Raw genomic sequence first — 20,773 nt, forward strand, 5'->3', positions numbered from 1 at the left:
AAAAATTAGCACCCAAAGGTATATATAGCAAAGGTATACAAATAGAAAAAACAAGAACTAGAAACACAAAGGTATATATAGCACCCAAACAAACAGATTCCTAAACCAATACGTACGAGGAATTCGTAATTCAAAACAAAACAAACTTATTAAAAAAACTAGTACTCAAACTTATTCTCCAAGTTAACACAAACGCCCCCATGGAATTAATGACCTCCTCCAAACCACCCATTCAAGATCAACCGAATTGCCCTTTGATGTTGCACACATTAGAATCATATTTCATTGTGGTGTTGTGGCAACGATTTCCTTGTTTTGGTATTCTCACTTTTAAGAGCAAGTTTAACCTACTTATTTGCTTTTATGTAGACTATGACGTCAGTACAGGATCAGGACTCTCTAGTGGAGCTATAGCCGGAATTGTGGTTGGTCCGTGCACGTTTGTTGGGCTGATATTAGTCATACTACGGAAGAAAGGCTATCTAGGTGGAGATAAAGTAAATGAAGGTAAGAACAATATATGCATATTAATCTGCCTGCAAATTTGATTTTTGCTAGATATGACAAGATAGGTGGATCATGTAGAAGCATCTCAAATGGGTCGGGATGAAATGGGTCAAGAAGAAATGGGTTGGTTGACTAGTAAACACTATTTTGTCCAACTATTTTTACTTTTTGAGTAATTAATAACACACGTTTTAAAAAAACAATATTATTACAATTAGGGGTGAGAAAACAAAATTATAACCGAAATGAACCATAACCGAATAAAACCGACGGTTATGGTTAAGTTATGATTAAACCACCATTTCGTTATGGTTATGGTTAATCTATTTCTGTAACTGGCTTTAATCGAAATGAACTGAACCTTTTGTCTTTACATTTTGTAAAATTGGTTTTAAATAATCTCAACTATGTTTTATTGGCAAATAAAATCTCAGCTTCACTTTTGGTTGGTGGCGGTCCCATCTAAAAGTGTATATTTTACTAATGGTCCACTACTAACGTAGTTAACCATTCGTTAGTCTTACGCTTACATGGCACACTAAGTTGTCAATAAACATCTTTGTGGTAGCATTACGTGGCGACAATCATCTGTTTCTTTTTAAGAAATTTGGTTTAAAATAATCTCAGTTATGCCGTATTGGCAAATAGTAGTTTCAACTAAGACCATTAGGTATACATTCAAGCTTCTAAACTCCAGGTATACATCACATTACATATTTTATCACATTTCACTCCACCTCACCCTAAGGAAATTGTTTAATCCCCCTTTATCTTTCTTTATTCAATGTAAATTTGATTCTTACATTAATGTGGCTGTGTGTTTAGAAAATTTTAAAGCTCATTAATGAAACCAACCTTTCATTTAATGTCTCTTAACCCATTAAGGGAATAGTATAACACTCGCTAACCTTGCCAACTCAGCTTTAACGGTGGGCGTTAAGATATACCCTTGAGCCTAAAGGTGAATTTTTTTTTCCAATGGTACACTAGGCATGCCACTTAAGCAACAAGCTAACGGATTTAACCACCCTTTAGTCGCGGATTGCTGGAAAAAGATATACCATTAGTTGGAACTGCCACCAACCAAATTAAGTTGGAACTGTTCTTTACCAATATGACACATTTGAGATTATCTAAAACTAATTTGCCTAATATTTTTTCAAAATGTATACCTCTATTTCAGTCTTTCGTACCACTTTATCCAACGTCAAACATTTAAACTTAAGTTATCAAATATCTATAACAGAGTTTGGAACATCAAAACCAAGTTTGGAACCGGTATATTTCAACTTCAAAACTTCATAACTAAGCTAGTAACACCATAACCGAACTAATTTCTAACTATTTCAAAGGGAAAAAACATAAAAAATATATTGGACAATTAACTGAAACCAACCCATTACAGAAGGTTAACGACCTACGTTTAATCGATCATTTAGTTATGGTTATGATTAAGTAATCTTTCATAATCAAGCCAAACGACTTTTAACAACTTTCAACTCGTTTGACCAGTCACCCCTTTTAACTATTTTCATCTAAAATATAATCCAAATTGGTTCATTTATAAGTAAACAAGTCAAATTTGTCAACTTTATCTCTTTTGTTTTTTATTTTTTATATTTCCTAAAATCATCATGTGACCGACTTAATTATTTTCCTTTGAAGTACAGCCCAAATTAACGCATTTATAATTAATCGGGCCAAAATTATGTTATGAAGTTATGGTATTGAAGAAACACTAATCCACCCCTCAAGGTCTAACACGTTAGTCCGAGGGTTATGGTTAAGTATTCTACACGTGGGGTTATAAAACCTTCTTGGCACAGACAAGTGTAACCTGCAAAACAGAAACACCGTGAGCTCGTTATGAGGAATGGAGGGGGGATTCTCTCGTAACCACCCTCCGTCGTGAGAATCAGTACTTGATAGTACGAAGTAGTATAATTTGATAGTGATAGTAGGAGAAAGTATATCCTTTACCATTTGGAGGTTTATTGGTATTTATAGCCGGAGGAGAGAGAGTGTGACCAACCACCTTGCTAGGTTTTCCACCAATAATATTCTCCATTCGTGCGGTCGTGGTGGTTGGTAGAAGTTGGTGGGCATCATGGCCTTTTGACAAGGACGTGGTTGTACTGTTTGTACCGTCCTTTATGTGTTGTCTAATCCCCATTTGTTTGGTGTTTATCCCTATGTGGGTTACCATCTTTTTGTCCCATGCTGGTGGGACCTTTGTATTACCATTCCCGAGGTGCCAGGGAAAGAAATATTGGACTATACTCTTCGTGCCATGCACTACGCCCGGCGCTAGTGATATTCTGGCGCCTAGTGTTCCGCCCAGCGTTATGCAGTTAGTGATATTTTGTCAAATGGTGGGTTTCATACCCTACCTCTACAAGTCCCCCTAGTCCAAAGTCGCCCTTCTGTCCAGAAGTGGGGGCTGTGGACTTATCATGGACTTTTGGTTATGCGTGCTATTTGTTCTTCACTGTTTTTTGTCGTTGGTTTGGTTTTCCTTTGTGGATAATCCCACATATTTGGCGGGTGACTTCACTGATTGTAACCGCAGTTTGGCGACTATTTTATGTTAAGTCATCCCGTGGCGTGGCCTATATTGGCGGGTGATTTATTGTAAATCATCCCATGGCGCTGCTTATTTTGGCGGGTGATTTAGTTTAAATCATTCTCTTAGCGGAACCTGTTTTGGCGGGTGATTTAGTTTAAATCATTCCATGGTGGAGCCTGGTTTGGCGGGTGATTTAGCTTAAATCATCCCATGCGGAGCCTTTTTTGGCGGGTGATTTAGCTTAAATCATCCCATGGCGGAGCCTGGTTTGGCGGGTGATTTAGCTTAAATCATCCCCTTGGCGGAGCCTGGTTTGGCGGATGATTTAGCTTAAATCATCCCATGGCGGAGCCTGGTTTGGTGGGTGATTTAGCTTAAATCATCCTCATAGCGGAACCTGTTTTTGGCGGGTGATTTAGTTTAAATCATCCCATGGCGGAGCCTGTTTTTGGCGGGTGATTTAGCTTAAATCATCCCATGGCGGAGCCTGGCGGGTGATTTAGCTTAAATCATCCCATGGCGGAGCCTGGTTTGGCGGGGGATTTAGCTTAAATCATCCTCATAGTGGAACCTGTTTTTGGCGGGGGATTTAGCTTAAATCATCCCATGGCGGAGCCTGGTTTGGCGGGTGATTTAGCTTAAATCATCCCATGGAGGAGCCTGGTTTGGCGGGTGATTTAGCTTAAATCATCCCATGGCGAAGCCTGGTTTGGCGGGTGATTTAGCTTAAATCATCCCATGGCGGAGCCTGGTTTGGCGGGTGATTTAGCTTAAATCATCCCATGGCGGAGCCTTTTCTGGCCAACACTCATCATCTTTGTTTCCTTTTATATAGATAACGTGTAATTTGGCGTTGATGGGTGAATTAAATGCAAGTCAGTGAAACGACTGCTGGACGTGATAGTTTGACGATGGTTGCTCTGCCCTGCAGGCTTTCTGCCTGTGTCAGGCGAGTGGGCGAGAATCCCGGTGACGCGCCCAGCTGTAACACATATCTTCTGTCACCCTATTATTGTGGAGTTTCCTGATTGGGCCACGTGTTAATCATCCTTTTGTATCCATCTTCCCTCATTAACTGCGATTAGTATAAATAGGGGGAGGTTACACCATTTAAGCATCATTTCTCACCGTTTTCCTTCCTCCAAGCCTTCTTTATTTTATGGCTGAATTTTCCCAAACCTCCAAGACTAAGAAGAATAATACCATGGAGTTCGTCGGTTGTCGTATGTCTGCCGACGACTTCAACAATGTGGTCAGGGTCTATAACATCGGCCCTGAGTATGAACCTAAGTTGCCTGCCTCCGGCAAGACAGCTCGTGAGGCTCCCACCAGCAAGATTGCCGTGTACGGGAGTATTCTTTTTGGGCAACTTCCGGTCGCCCCTTATCCGGTTTCTAGTGGACGTTCTGGGTGTGTTTGGGCTGCATCTCAGCCAGATTCATCCATTCGGGATGGCTCGTCTTAGCCATTTCGAATATACCTGGCATTGCCTAGGTATTACTCCGATGGCTGACAGGTTATCTGCTTTCTACCGGTGGCGTTTTACCCATGGGTGGTACAACTTGCACACTCGCCCCGGTGCCAAGGCTATCGCCTTAGATGCACCATCGAGTTTGCATAAGTGGAAGAGTGTGTTCTTCTACGTTTCTGCGCGCGTGGTTCCACATCCTATGTTCTTTACGGATGTGAAAGAACTTCCTGAGCCGAAAGTGGCTCCTTATACCGGTTCCGACTGGTTCAACACTTTGCGGGCCGGCCTCTCTCCACTTCGTCACTATTCGGAGCGCGCGTTGGTGCTGTTCGGCATGAGCCGCATTTGGGATGATGCGTCGTTTGTGCCCACTATTCTTAACGGTGGTCAAGGTTAGCGTCGTTTTTATTTTTTGCTCCGAAGTGTGATTTGTTTTTGCGATGTGTTAACTTGTTTTTCTTTCAGAGGTGGACGACCGCATGCTCCTCTTGCAGCCTGCGCCTGAGGGCATCAAAATGCTAGGGCGGAGGGAGTTAGGTCCCCGCGAGGAGTCAATCCTTGCCCGGACCGCTCGAAACTTTGTGTTTCCTCTTCCTATGGGACGATCACCTGTATCGCGACCGTTGCCACCTCCTAGCTCTGTTGCCCTTCAAAGTGGTAGGTTCAATTGTTTTTATCATTTTGCTTTCTATTTGGTTATCTTGCTAACCTCTCATTTTCTTTTTCAGGTAGAAGATCTAACGTTGTAGGCCTTCCTAAGTGTAGTAGTAGGGGCGTACAACACGGTGTTGGGGAGACGGTTGCGTCTCTGATAGACGCCGCCGTAAGAGACACCATGGATGATGATGACGATGTCGTCATAACTCCAATGTTCCTTTTGAGGAACCGGCGCCTTCGTCGGCATCATTGCTTGATTTGAGTGCCAGCATGGCGTCTTCCCCAACCACCTCAGCACAGGTTTCTGTTGGCACCAACAGCTTCACAGCCTGTGGGTGCTGTGTCTGCGCAGTCTACAGCGGTTGCCACTCCAATTATGGTGGCTACTGATGTATTTTCTGCAACTGCAGCTTCTGGAACCATTGTGGATACGAATTTCGTATCTACCGGTCCATCTTCCTCTTCCTCCTCTTCATTGGGTGGGACGTTCACTGTTCCACACCATTTGGGTCCCACCACTGTGATTAATGAAGATGATGAAGAGATGCCCCGCGCCTTCAAGAAACCTCGTCTTGGCGGGTTTGTCAAGCGTAGTCTTGTTAAATCGTCAGGTATGATTTTTATAACTCTTTCTTTTGATCAAACTTAACTCGCTTCTAAAATCTTTTTTGTCTACTTCAGGCGTGCTGGTGATTTCTTCATCAACTGTTTCTCCCGTCACCTCTGGTATTGCTTCATCTTTGGTGGCCCTATTGCCAGTTTGCCGATGATGACAAGTGTTGGCATCTTGTTGGAGGCTGGGCCTACTGTACAAATGCTGAGTTTACCGATGACGACGGGTGTGGTTGGCCCGTCTGAGGCCGAAACCATTGTGACGACTGTTCGTGCGTCAATTGGGCCGATTCCAGTTGTCTCACCACCAGCTTCGTCTGCTCAACCGATGAAGGCGATTATGGACTAATTGCTTAAGGTTAGTCTTGAATCAGCAAGCCTTTCTGTTGCTGATTCTTTGAAATCAAGACAGTCTTCACCAGACAAGGGTTTTATTCTTGATGGTGATGAGGTTGTGCCGTTGCCCCCTTTTCAACTTGGCGCGACGGTGCAAGGTAAATTTTTTGAACTCCAAGGCAATAGCAGCGGCGGCTTTAGCGGATTTTTGAGTGGGGGTATTCTAGACGTGGATATGGACCCCCGCGACTCCATGGAGGCGAGCCAAGTTTTCTGCCCCCGCTGGAACGTTAACTGTGGCGCTAATTTTGAGGATCCCGCCACTTGCTCCAAATTTTTGGAGTATGCTGTTCCTCCAGGTGAGCGTATTGCTAGCAAGATCCAGCCCCGGGGTACTTTGTACTCTGACGTCGCTTTTCACCAAGTCCAGGCTTTCTCTTGTTTTGCGGAGTTGTTGCGCGAGAACCGTGCCCTTCACGAGGACAAGATTGATGTCGGTGCTCGCATGAGAGAGATGGAACAAATGGTGAAGGATGTTGAGGCTGGCGTCTGGAAATCCGGTAAGGAGTCGTCTGATAATCGCCAGGCGTTGAGCGCTGTGGAGGCGAAACTGGCGAAGGCCGAGACTGACCTTCCGGAGTTTGCCCGCGAGCGCGCTGCCCGTTATACGGAGTTTAAGACTGCGTGCAAGAAGTCCAATGCTGATCTTGCAGATGCACGCAGTCGCGCTCTTGCTGCGAAGGAGGCTTCCACCCGACTCGAGAGTGAAAACGCTGCATTCCGCAAGCGTATTGAAAAGTTGGAGGCGGAAGCTACATTGAGGAAGGCGGATGCTGGCAAGCTGGCTGACACGTTGGCTTCCAATGAGGAAGCCATTAAAGTTTTGACTTCTGAGCTTGCTGCCGCCGCCGCTGACCGCGATTGGTTGTTGAAGCATGCTATTCGCAAGGTATCCCCTAATGCTCTTTTCTTCTTTTTTATATTTTATTTATCCTACTAACGCTTATCTTTTATGTAGGTTGCCCAACGTATCATTAGCGATGATGATTTGACGCGTTGCGTTGGAGTCCTTGTCAATTCTTCTCAACAGCTTGGCCACAAGGCTGGTTTTCAGGAAGCCCTTACGCATTTGCGTGAGAACCTTCCGCTTGAGGCCTACGCTCTTCACGCCGTTGATGTGGATAAGGAATATACTGCCGCCGAGACATAATATGATTCTCTTACGTTTCCTATTCTTTCGCAAGTCGCTCAGTATGCTAAGGAAGAAAATGGCGTGCAGCTGTTGAGGAATTTCCTTGAACCTTCGCAAGTTGGGCCTTTCGCCGCTCCTGCCGGTAGTCAAGAAGATAGTGCTGCCGTTGACTCTGGGAAGAGTGTCAACGATGTAGATTAGGCTATATCATCTTGGCTTGTATTTTTGTTATTTTTTTTTCTTTTTTTTGTGTGTGCCGGCATAAGTGCTTGCTTGTAATTTCTTGTATATAAATGAAATGGATGCTTATTTTGTGAAATGCGGAGTATCGTTTCCATTCAAATTCGACCCTTGGCCTGTTTTTACAATTGGAATCGATTTACATATAACACCTTCGCAATTGTGCTGCATTCCATGTTCTAGGAATCGCTAAGCCATCGAGATGCATTAGCGTGTAGGCGCTTTTTACCAACACTTTGTTAATTTGATATGGGCATTCCCAATACGGCGCCAATTTGCCTTGTGCATGCGCTCTTGATGCCTCTTTGTTGCGAAGAACGTAATCTCCGGCGTTGAACTCACATATCTTTACCTTGGTGTAATAATACTTTTGCAGCGGGCGCTTGTAATTTTGTTCTCGTATTGCTGCCAACTCTCGACGTTCTTCGAGAAGCATTAAGTATAACCGTCTTTCCGCATCGTTGTCATTTGGTAATGTGACTCTTGGAGAAGGAACGCCGACTTCGGCGGGGATCATTGCTTCAGTACCATACGTTAGGCTGAACGGCGTTTCTACATTACTTGTGTTTTTCTGTGCGTACTTATGGCCCATAGTACGTGAGGTAACTGGTCGACCCGTCCTGATTTTTGGTTTGCTAACCTTTTCTTAATTCCGCCCACGATTGTTCTGTTGGCGCGTTCCACTTCGCCATTCCCTTGCGGATGAGCAACAGAGGTGAATGTCTGAATGACATTGAGCTCTTTTAACCATTTTTGGATATGTTGGTCAGCAAACTGTGTTCCATTGTCGCTGACCAAATTCATGGGTAATCCAAAACCATAAATTATGAATTCCCAAATAAACTTTTTGATGCTGGTTGCGTTGATTGTTGCGACCGGCTTTGCTTCGATCCACTTTGTGAAGTAATCGAACGCCACGATCAAAAATTTCACCCGGCCCGGCGCCACTGGAAATGGTACAGTTATATCAATCACCCATTTCTGGAATGGCCAAGAGGCTGTTACCGGTATCATGGCATTTTTCGGGCGCAGGGTGTTTGGCGTGTGGCGTTGACAAGCGCTGCATTTTCTCAATTCTTTCTCGGCGTCAACATACATGCCTGGAAAATAATATCCTGTATTCATGATTTTTGCGACCACCATCCTTGGTCCTGCATGTACGCCACATATTCCCTCATGAACTTCTCTAAGCAGATAATTTGCGTCTTGTGGGTCCACGCATCAGAGGAGTGGCCCCAAGTATGATCGCCTATAGAGAATATCTTCTCGGATTGTGTAATTCAACGCTTTGTGGCGAATCTTCCGCGCTTCTGCTTTCTTTTCTGGCAGAATACCTCTTGCAAGGTAGTTGATGATTGGTGTCATCCAACTGTTTTCTGCTTCTGAAAAACGAGAATTTCTTTGTTCATTACTGAAGGTGTTGCTAGGACTTCGATGCGGACTTCTTTTGCTAGGTGTTCAAAACCAACGGCTGCAAGTTTGCTTAAGGCGTCATCCTGTTTGTTCTCACTTCTCTTGATGTGTTTCACCTTGCATGTGGCAAAAGTTGCCATTAGCGTTTTAGCTTGCGCTAGGTATGATGCCATCTTATCGTCTTTTGCGTGATACGATCCTTCAATTTGATTTGCCACTAACTTGGAATCAACATGTGCTTCCAAGTGGCATGCCCCTAGCTTTTAGCTATTCTCAACCCTGCCAACAAAGCTTCATACTCCGCCTCATTGTTTGTGCTTTTGAATTCTATGCGTAATGCGTACGTGAAGTGTTGCCTTTCTGGGTTGGTTATCTTTAGGACCGCTCCAGCGCCTTCATCGTTGGAAGCTCCGTCTGTGAACATCTTCCAGACTTCATTTTTCGCTTGATCTACAGGGGTTTCGATCTCTCTTTTGCATTCTTCCTTCTTTTCTTGAGGGATTTCTGCGATGAAGTCGGCCAAAACCTGGCCCTTGAATGTTGGCCTTGGTTTGTATTCGATGGCATGTTCTCCCAATTCTATTGCCCATTTTGCGAGCCTTCCAGACAATTCCGGCTTTCTTAGCACATTTTGTAAGCGAAAGTTGGTGAGAACATGTATCGGATGGCCTTGGAAGTATCTTCTCAATCGTCACGCTGTCTGGACCAAGGATAAGACTAACTTTTCCAAGGTGGAGTATCTTGTTTCTGCGTCTGCCAGAGTGAGGCTTATGTAATAAATAGGCGTTTGAACGCCATTTCTCTCCACCATCAAGACTGCGCTGACTGTTCTTTCTGATGCTGCTAAGTACACTATTAACGGTTCCCAGCTTTTGGGGCTGTAAGTGTTGGTAATTCTTCTAAGCGTGACTTAATTTCTTGGAACGCCGTTTCTGCTTCTTTCGTCCACCAGAATTGAGATTTCTTGAGGCAGTTTCTCAGGGTTGAGACGAACGGGAATGATCTTTCCGCATGACTAGATAAAAATCTATTCAATGCGACTAATCGGCCGTTAAGCGTTTGTACTTGTTTGATCGATTTTGGCGACGGAATTTTCCGCACGGCTTTCAATTTCTCTGGGTTGGCTTTGAACCCACCATTCGTCACTATTACTCCCAGGAATTTTCCTTCCTCCATGCCGAATGAGCATTTTCCTGGGTTAAGCTTCATGCTAATTGACCTTAAAGTTCCGAAGGTCTCCTCGATATCCTTTAACATGGCTCCTTTCGTCTTGCTTTTGATGACCAAGTTGTCCATGTAGACTTCCAAATTTCTTCCAATCTGAGGTTTGAACTCTCTGTGCATCAGCCATTGGTAAGTAGACCCGGCATTCTTAAGACCAAATGGCATCATTTTGTAACAATATGTTCCGCTGTTTGTTCTGAACGCCGTTTTGTCTTGATCTTTTGCCGCCATGTTGATCTGGTTATACCCTTTGTACGAGTCTAAAAAGCATTTGAACTGAAAGGGTACTAGCGCGTCAACTTTAAGGTCGATCTCTGGCAGTGGATAACAATCTTTTGGACAGGCTTTGTTAAGATCTTTGAAGTCTATACACATGCGCCATTAACCATTTTCCTTGGGTACCATTACTGGGTTGGCTACCCATGTTTGGTACTGGATTTCTCTGATTATACCCGCATCAATCAATTGATGAACTTGTTCATCACATGCTTTTGCCTGTTCTGGTCCCAGTTTCCTTCGCTTCTATACCACCGGAACGAAGGTTTGGTTAACCTTTAACTCGTGTTCCGCTTTGCTTCTCGGGACCCCGTCATATATGCCGGAGTCTAGGCGAAGACATCAATGTTTTTGACTAACAGGCTTTTGAGTGCCGCCCGTGCTTCCTCGGAGATGGTTGGTCCAATGGTTATGCTTTGTTCTGGGAATTATTTGTTGAGTATCCATTTTTCCACTTCTCCGGTTTTACCGAGTTTAAGCGTCTTTTGTGGCGGTGTTTTTCTCTCCACCATGTTACACTCTTTGTTGGCGTGGATCATTGCTATCCCGGTCGGGGTTGGTACCCCTACTATCCCATGTGCTGTTGACGGGGTAGCATTGAAATCACCAATGGCCTCTCTTCCCAAGATTATATCATATTGTGGGTGGGGGTCTCCATTACTAGGAAGTCGACGTCTTCCGTTCGCGAATGGAGCCCATCACTTAGCTCGACTGGGAAGTCAGCTTCCCCAGCGGATATGCAATACTTTGGTTGAACCCCGTGATTGGAGCGTTAACTGCTGTCAACCGGCGTTTGTCTTCTTTGTCTACCAAGTCCAAACACTGACGGTACATGATGTTGGACGTTGCCCCGTGTCAACAAAGAAATGCGGCGTCCTGTAGTTACCGAAGACGGCTGTGATCACTAAGGGTGCTTTCTTGTTCGCCCCTCCTCTTATTCTTGGGAAAATGACTTGTTCTTCTTTCCATAGCGCCCAATCTATTTTTCTTTTCTTGTTTTGAACATTGCTTAAGATCATATTGGCGTGTAGATCTTTGATATTCTTTTCCGGTTTTCCACCATCTCTTGGGGGTGGGCGTCTGTACTTCCCTCGTATGTTTCTGACAAGGTGATCCAATTTGCCATTTTTGACGCATTCTTCGATCGCGTCTTTTAAGTTGATACACTGGTTTGTAGAATGGCCATGTTGCTCATGAAAGTCGCAATAACTTTTCATATCTGTTCCCGGCCCCTTTTTAACTGGTGCCGGTTTTTTCAGTTGGATCCCTTCGTTGTACATTATATGGGCTGGACTTTTTGTCAGCGGAGTCCACCTGGATGCGTTCGTTTGGGGCGTACTCGACTGACCCTTTTGTCTTGTTTTGGACGGGTCGAAGGTAGACTCTCTGTCGCTGTTCAACCTTGACCACATGGAGGACATTCTTTTGCCCTGGCGGGCCCTGTTAATGTCGTTCCTGGCGTCATTCTTTGCCAGTTCTTTTCCCAAGCTTTTTTCCATCCGCGCGTACCTTTTGGCCGCGGTCATAACATCGTCCCATCGCTGCGGCATGCCATCTCTGCCCGTAAGGTTACGTATAAGATCGTCACACTTTACGTTTTGGCGAAAGGCTGCCCGCAGAAGTTCTTCACTTACGCCGCCGATGTTCAGGCCTTCTTGGTTAAATCTTGTGATGAAATCTTCAAGCGTTTCGTTGTCTTTTCTAACGACGTTCAAAATGTCCGCTGGGTCACTGATGTGTCGTCGTTGCTGGCTAAACTGTTGAGTGAACTTTTTTGCTAGGACTTCCCAGCTTGTAATTTGGCCATCTGGCAACCTTTCAAACCATGCTCTAGCAGCTCCCACTAGGGTTAGCGTAAATATGTGGCACCATAACGGCATGGTCCACCCTGATACTAATCTCGCAGCCGTGAAGGTTTGCAAGTGATCATCTGGATCTGAGATACCATCATATTGGCCCACCGTTGGCGGGATTTTGGGATTTTCTGGTAGCTCTGCTTTGGCTATTCTTGCTACAAACTTTGATTTTCCCGCCGATGTTGTTGGCCGGTATGGTTTGGAAAAATCAACGGCCGCTTCTGGATGATATTTTACCAATTTTATGGCGTCTGGCCCTTTCCAGCTCTCTTCATAGTCTGGGTCATCTAGTCGTGAGTTTGCCTTTAGATTTGACCGCTGTGACTTGTCTCCTGCTTTGCTGGTTTGCTTAGCAGGAGATGTTTTGGTGAAAGGCGTTTTCGCACAAGCCGGTGTTGATTTTTCTTCAGATTCCTCTTCGTCGCTGCTACTAGAAGCTGTATCAAACAGTGATCTAGGTTTCACAACGGACGCCATTTTTTCTTGTACTTTGCCTCTTAGATTTTGTTGTTCTGCCTCGAGCCACGCCATGATGTCTGGCGGCATGGTTGCTTTGGAACGTGTCTTCGCTTTTTGTTTATCCGTGATAGTAGGATGAACGGTGGAGGTGTTTAGAAGACCTCCGCCTATATCCTCTACGTCCAGATTTTCAACGTTTCCTTCTAGGTTGGCTTTTTGGCCAACCTCCTTTGGTGTAGTCTTGCCACTCATCTGAGTCAAGAACGGAGTGAGTTACTGTTCTAGCTATATGCACGGATGGCGCAAATGAAGAAACACGAATCCACCCCTCAAGGTCTATCTTGTTAGTCTGAGGGTTATGGTTAAGTATTCTACATGAGGGGTTATAAAACCTTCTTGGCACAGACAAGTGTAACCTGCAAAACAGAAACACCGTGAGTTCGTTACGAGGAATGGGGGGATTCTCTCGTAACCACCCTCCGGCGTGAGAATCAGTATTTGATAGTACGAAGTAGTATAATTTGATAGTGATAGTAGGAGAAAGTATATCCTTTACCATTTGGAGGTTTATTGGTATTTATAGCCGGAGGAGAGAGAGTGTGACCAACCACCTTGCCAGGTTTTCCACCAATAATATTCTCCATTCGTGCAGTCGTGGTGGTTGGTAGAAGTTGTTGGGCATCATGGCCTTTTAACAAGGACGTGGTTGTACTGTTTGTACCGTCCTTTATGTGTTGTCTAATCCCCATTGGTTTGGTGTTTATCCCTATGTGGGTTACCATCTTTTTGTCCCATGCTGGTGGGACCTTTGTATTACCATTCCCGAGGTGCCATGGGAAGTAATATTGGACTACACTCTTCGCGCCATGCACTACGCCCGGCGCTAGTGATATTCTGGCGCCTAGTGTTCCGCCCAGTGTTATGCAGTTAGTGATATTTTGTCAAATGGTGGGTTTCATACCCACCATTTGTCAAATGGTGGGTTTTATGCAGTTAGTGATATTTTGTCAAATGGCAATTAGTGAAAATATATTGTATTTGTATATCTAAAAGGTTCATTTAAGCTCTGTTCGATTTAAAGATTTAGCGAGCCGATCTTGAGTAGCTTATAAACAACTCTGCTGGTTTACACTCATATTTTATACCTATTAGAGGAAACAACTAGCTAATAATAAATTGTTATAGGTGACGAGGACCAAAAACTTAATTTAGACTGGGCTACAAGAAAGAAGATATGTATGGGAATAGCACGGGGCTTAGCTTATCTACATGAAGAATCAAGATTAAAAATAGTTCACAGATACATAAAAGCCACCAATGTTCTTCTTGACAAGGATCTTAATGCTAAAATATCGGATTTTGGTTTAGCAAAATTGGATGAAGAAGAGAACACTCATATCAGCACACGAATTGCTGGAACGATGTAAGTTTCACCTTCTTTGTTTTTCTTTAACATTTTACAAGAATTGGTAGAATGATTCAAAATCTGGAGATGAAGTTGGGGTCTCCCTTATAACGCCATATCTATCATAAAGATCTGGTTGCTTACATCCCATAACTTTATTTTGAAGTAGTTTTTTTTAAGGTTTCTAGCCAAATCGCTTCGGGGGTGGGGGGTGGGGGGGGGGGTGTTGGCATTTATTAATCGCCCATACCAAATGCTATGACCCCATTTGTTATTTAAAATAACCCAGCCCCATGTGATTACTGATTAGATACCTTAATAGAAACTCTACTTAAAATAAAACAAAACAAACTTAAATATCCCCATATCCTAAACTCTATAAGTAGTCTTGTTATGGTGTGATTTTAGTGGATATGGTTATTGTATTTAAATATGGAAATATTTGTTGGTGTATATTTATAGAGGGTATATGGCCCCGAATATGTGATGAGGGGGTATTTGACAGACAAGGCAGACGTTTACAGCTTTGGAGTTGTTGCATTGGAGATTGTTAGCGGGAAAAGCAATACAAATTACAGACCAAAGGAAGACTTTGTCTACCTTCTCGACTGGGTACATTCAATATTTTATACCATTATATTATTTTCTTAAATTTCAGAACGCGTTGGGTTGAAATGAGTCATGAATGTCTTTTTCCTTGCTCCATAATATTTACCTTTATTGGTGGTATAACCCCTAAACTCGTTTTGTAGTCATTTAATCTTTACATAGAATTGAAGATTCGCTAAAATTCGTTAGTTAACCCTTTTTAACAAGTCAAAGAAGTTAATAGTTAATACTGTTAAAAAGGTTGCAAGTGTTAAACTAGGGGCGAGTATGGGCTGATTCGGTTTGCTAAATAAGTCCAAACCGAGCCTATACATGTAATCCAATTTTTAGATACATAACTGATCGTTTCATCTATAAATGGTTTGTTTAATTCAGTTCTTGAAAATGATGGTTCGTTTAATTAATGGTTAACCATGGGCATTGGATGTTGTTAGGTTCAAACTAATTTTAATTAATAAGTTCAAATATATCATGAGTAAAATAGATATTAACTAATATTTTATTTAGACAAGAAGTTATGCCAACACGTTTTAGACATATACATTAGTATTTATAAAGGACATATAAAGGTTTGTTTTAACGTGAGCTCAACTTGGCTTATTTGGTGTTTTTGTACACATGTCTTCTTGTTCAAACGGCGAAGCCTTTATTAAAATAAAACTTCTAGCAAGATGCTAGAAGGCAACATCAAACCATTATTACATATTAGTTACACACATATGATTAACCGACCATTGAAAAAAAATCATAACTGAACCTTTGCCTTTTCAACCAGTTCAGTTATTTAACTATTCAATTTCAATTTTTCTATTCTTATTAAATTATTCAGTTTTCTTATTCACGCCAAGGTTAAAATATAAAATTGTTAAAAGTTGATTTATTTTTGACATTGTTGACCCTCTTACATATACTTAATTTGTTAACTATAGTTAAAAAAACAAATATATACTTTAGATGATTTTAATGCGTTTGATGCCTTTTCATTTAAGCTCTTTTATCTCATTGAAATATTTTTGATATAAAAAATAAAACAAGAGCTAATTATTCATTTTCCTTGTTTAGGCTTGTGTGCTACAAGAGCAAGGGAATCTTTTGGAACTAGTAGACCCTAGTCTCGGAAAATACTCAAAACAAGAGGCCATGACGATGATTAATTTGGCTCTTCTTTGCACAAATGCATCTCCCTCCCTAAGACCACCCATGTCAGCAGTGGTCAAAATGTTGGAAGGCAAGATGCCGGTTCAACCCCCAATAGTCAAAAGAGATGCGGGGAACCCGGACATGAGGTTCAAAGCCTTTGACTTGATATTACATGATAGTCAAACTCAACTCTCCACCATTTTAATTGGTATTTATGACCATATATAAACAAATGAGTTAATGTCGTTGGAACCCTTTTCTAATATAAGTGTCAATCATTGAGGTCATCGGAGCCCTAAAACCATCACCGAAATCGGTTGGGGTGCTCAAGTGGTGGTGGCTGGATGGTGGTGGTGTTGGTGTTCAGGTTGAGTTTTCCGACCAAAAGTGTTTTTTCGACGACCTGTAACTAACAACGTTAGCATTTCGTTAGTTTTGGACCATTGGGAACAAATATGAGAAAATGTGGGATCTATTACGGACAGAAACCATTGCAATGTATGAGACTTGTTCCACTCGGTTGTGTAGTTGCGTAGGCAACTGATGTGGGGTTCAAAAGCAAAATAGGTCCCCTCACCCATCAGACTAGTCTTTTGGGTTGAATTCTTCTGTTTGGCTTGTAACATTAGTATTAGAGCCAACTTCGGAGTTGTGGCCAGGAGGAAGCCAGTCGTGACCAACAAGGACTCGAAGTGGTGGCCCACGGAGTGGTGGCTTGGTGTGAGCCAGCCGTTACCAACGTGGCTGTGACCAATAAGGACTCGGAGTTGTGCCCTAGAGTGAGCCATGTGACCAACTAGGACGTTGGCATTTAAGGATGGTCTATTGTTACGGACTTGTTCCGCATCGGTTGTGTGGGCAACTAATGTGGGGTTTATAAGACAAATGGGTTCCCTTACCATAAGAATAGTCTTTTGGGTTGAGTTCTTATGTTTGGCTTGTAACATAAATCACCTTCTCGTGCTCCTTGACAAACTTGTCAAGATCATGATTACGAGTGTCCGTCATGGTAGCAACTAGCATGTGACTCTGAGGAGATCGCCTAGAAATTACTCCGATACCCTTGATAGGGTTTGAGGCTTGAGGGAAAAGATATCTAAGAATTAGGGGAAGATAATGAATCAATATTCTGGATGAGCTCCAAATTATAACATAATATTCATTAAATAGAAATAAAATCACAAACTATATCCCAAACAACTGATAAAGTAAACTATGATAACCCTACAGAATGCAAAGTAAATAAAATCCAAATAAACATAAAAAGTCATGTAACAATACTCCCTCCTTAACCCTATTTTTCCACAAAAAGTGATTCAAGGAACCTTGTTTTCATCTTCTACAACAAACCGTTTTGATGCTTGATCTTTTCATCGACTATCACTTGGAGTATGTAAAGCTGCCTTTTCTTACACTTGTGGCCAGAAAAAACTTTTCGTTACGCAAGAAACATTCCCCATTTGCCATTTTTAACTCAAGTTCATCGCTCTTCAAACGCCTCGAGCTAAGCATTCCCGGTTTAGAAGCCGGTGACACAGTTGTTAGACTCGGTAGCAAGGGATGTTTTGAATCATTAACCAAAGGAGTAAGTTTGGCATCTTCGTGTTGTGAACCATCCTCCACATCTTTAAGTCGATTCATCAAGATTGTGTTCTTGATAGTTTGAAGTCTCGCTAACCCATACGCCTCATGTAACATTTTAGGCTTGAACGTTTTTACTGTCCCTTTTATTCTTGACTTCAATCCTTTCACATATAGGCTAACGACATATGGTTTACAAATGGTAACCTTGTTAAACAAGTTATCGATACCTGAATTCTTTCTTGTAGGCCATCAATGTCATAGTGATTTGAATAAGAGATGTTATGTCTTTCATTACATCTTCAAACATGGTGTTATAGAAATGAGCCGAAATAGCCAAAGCATAATATTCCCATGGTAGTTCAGCCACGATAAGCCCTCTTGTTTTCATATACGATTGATTCCATTCAATCGCATCCCCCTCAATGTGTATAATCGCATGCCTTAGTTTGAGATTTTCCGTTGTCCCGTCGATGGTGAACAAGTATCGATCCACGGACACACTTGTTCGATTTTTACTACTAAACCGTTTTATTTGTTTTAACCGGAAGTAAACATCATAGTGGTTTTAGTCTACTAAGTAAGTTTTAAAGAGAAATTTAAAAGCATAAATTAAAGACAACATTTTTGTATTTTTAAGATAGAAGATTGAGGATAAAAGTGTATCATCTTGGTTCAAACTCCTCTTAATTTGGTTTAACAATTAGTTAGTAAGCATGTGATGTGAGCTTTCTATGGTGATTAAATGTGGGAATAAGACTTATTCCATGATAATTAAAGATAAAGATATGTATAGCTTTATCATCTCCACAAAAACATCATTTTATGTAAGCACGTGATTATAATAAATATCTATAAGTTCTCACTTTAAAGATGAGACAATCCCTTAAATTACTAAGCGAATTGTCCTTAATATTTTAGTAAAAATAACTTTTGTATCATACTTAAAATACCAATTAAGATTAGTTGAGTTGTAAAGGATTAACCTTGAATTACCAAGTATTAAGCCGCACAACTCTTGACCGGTTATAGAACTCATGTAATAACTACTCAAGAGTTGTTTAAAATATGTTATGTTGCACACTCACTTAACAAGTGCTTAACCAATCTTAGTGGATGAATTTCCAACAATCCGTTTCCACAACATTGTTGATAAGTCCCATTCTAAAATGGTTAATTACTTCTAATAATTAATTTGGTCCACGTTTATATTAGGATTTATGTTTTTTTTCCATTACCAATCTCGTACAAAAATAACAATTCCTCGACTTATCATCAAGCTCGGAACTTGGCATCTCTTTTGAAGATTCTTAATTTATTAACCAAGCCCTTACAAGAGTGGCGGTTCCTCGGCTTATCGTCAAGCTCGGAACATGGTGTCTATTTTTAGGTTCGGCAAGGCCTCACTAGACTAACAATTTCTCATCTTATCATCAAGCTTGGCACTTGGGGTATCTTTTAAGAGTATTTTAACATTACTCATCAAGTGATAGTTGCAACAAAACCGTTACTTATTAATAACCGGTCACATGTTTAACTAATATTATAAACGTCAATTAAGATTTATTATAAACCAAGATAATACTATGAAAGTTTAGTGTTAGTCCACGGTTTTGTCGTCTCGAGTCTTTGTAATCGTTATGTAATTTATTATTATTTTAATGTAAAAGGCAATTTAGTAATTATAAGTCGCATACGTTAAGTTATGGTTCATTCATTAAGGATGTTTAATGAATGAACATTAATCGTTATTATTGCATGTTCATTCGTTAAGGATGTTTAAAGAATGGACCTTATACGTTATGTATTGTATCCATTCGTCATGGAATGTAGACGAATGGGGTATAGCGAATAAGTCTTTCGCTATACCATTTTGGTTATTTATGTAATGAAGACGAATGAAAGTCATTCGTTACGGAATGTATAACGAATGGCCTTCGTCTTCTATATATAGGTTGTTATGCCTCGGATTAATTTAAGTGTTTTATAAAGTTATTCCTCCCTTGCCGTTACTCTGTCCGATTATCCTCTCAATACTTCGTTAATATTATTAAGTCCATTATACATATACATATATCATATAACTAGATCCGGTATCGAATCGATATGACCGATTCAGTTAACTGAAGCTCTAAACTAGTGTTTTATCATTTAGCCATTAATAAACATAATGTTAACCATCAAAGTAATAGATACAAACATGATCAAATCAAAACAATCTAACCAATTTGAATGACTAATTTTTTATGCTAATGACTTATTCCAAGAGCTTAATCTCCTTAACCTTCAAGGGTTGCATGAATGGGATAATTCCCTTATTAATGGTGGTGAAAAGGGGTGGTTGAAGTGGAGTAAATGTGGTTGTAAGGTGCATGGAATGTGGAAGATGAACATTCCATTTATAGGCCAATCAGGTGCCCAAAACACTGTCGTTCTAAGCAAAGCACGGCTATGTGAAATTTTTGTCATCTTGCATTGAATGCTCATGTCAGATTCATGTAGCAAGGGAAAACATGGCCGTTTTAAGCAAAGCACGACCATGGTGAGTCCACAACAGTCCAAATTTTGTCCTTTTCTCTTGTACCAAAGACATGGGTGTGTTTTGGGAAGACACGACCAAGTTTAGCTTCTGAACCTTATATTTTGTATTTTCCTCTTACTCTTGATAACATGGGTGTGTTTAGGTTAACATGGTCATGTTGTGTCTTCCTAAATTTAAACTTTACTTCGTAAAGTCTAGACATGGCCATGTCTTGATTCACAATGGGTCTGTTGAGTCTCCTTTCACTGTTTATCTCCTTTTTTCTTCGCATATCAACGCGTTTTATTCCTTACGGTTATATTTACATATAGATATAAATTATAAACTTTCATAGTTATTTATTCTAATATATTTGCCGAAATCACGCCTATTTGGAGATATTTTAGTGCGAAAAAGATGTATAAATTCTTATACATCAAATCTCCTCACGCTTGAACCTTTGCTTGTCTTCAAGCAAGCTTTGAAAAATTCTTCGAACCGCACATAAACCAAAGTTAAACATCCCAAGAAATTTTAGAAAGTTCCGGTAATCCATAAGAGCAAAACGTGTTAGTATATATAGTGATATTTAAAATTATGGTTTGCTTTTATGAGCTTCTTCTTATGCGAAACGTCACATACTCGCAATGTTCACACACACTCGGTTTATATCTAGACATACTTGTAATGTTGTATTTATAAACACGT

At 41.3% G+C, this 20,773-nt stretch overlaps 2 protein-coding genes across 2 annotated transcripts in view; both read left to right on the forward strand.

Annotated features, from left to right (window-relative positions):
* The window catches only part of LOC143532448 (putative LRR receptor-like serine/threonine-protein kinase At1g53440), a 201,031-nt gene that overhangs the window by 23,581 nt on the left and 156,677 nt on the right, over positions 1 to 20,773 (forward strand). The gene's annotated exons all lie outside the window — the stretch shown is intronic.
* The window catches only part of LOC143532442 (putative LRR receptor-like serine/threonine-protein kinase At1g53430), a 66,483-nt gene that overhangs the window by 895 nt on the left and 44,815 nt on the right, over positions 1 to 20,773 (forward strand). The window contains exon 3 of the mRNA XM_077027482.1: positions 370 to 507. Within this exon, the coding sequence (XP_076883597.1) occupies positions 370 to 507 (138 nt within the window). The remainder of the gene's footprint in view (positions 1 to 369; positions 508 to 20,773) is intronic.

The sequence above is a fragment of the Bidens hawaiensis genome, unplaced genomic scaffold, assembly GCF_021521415.1.
Source record: "Bidens hawaiensis isolate Kalapana, Puna unplaced genomic scaffold, B.hawaiensis_p1.1 tig00009445_1, whole genome shotgun sequence".
NCBI lineage: Eukaryota > Viridiplantae > Streptophyta > Magnoliopsida > Asterales > Asteraceae > Bidens > Bidens hawaiensis.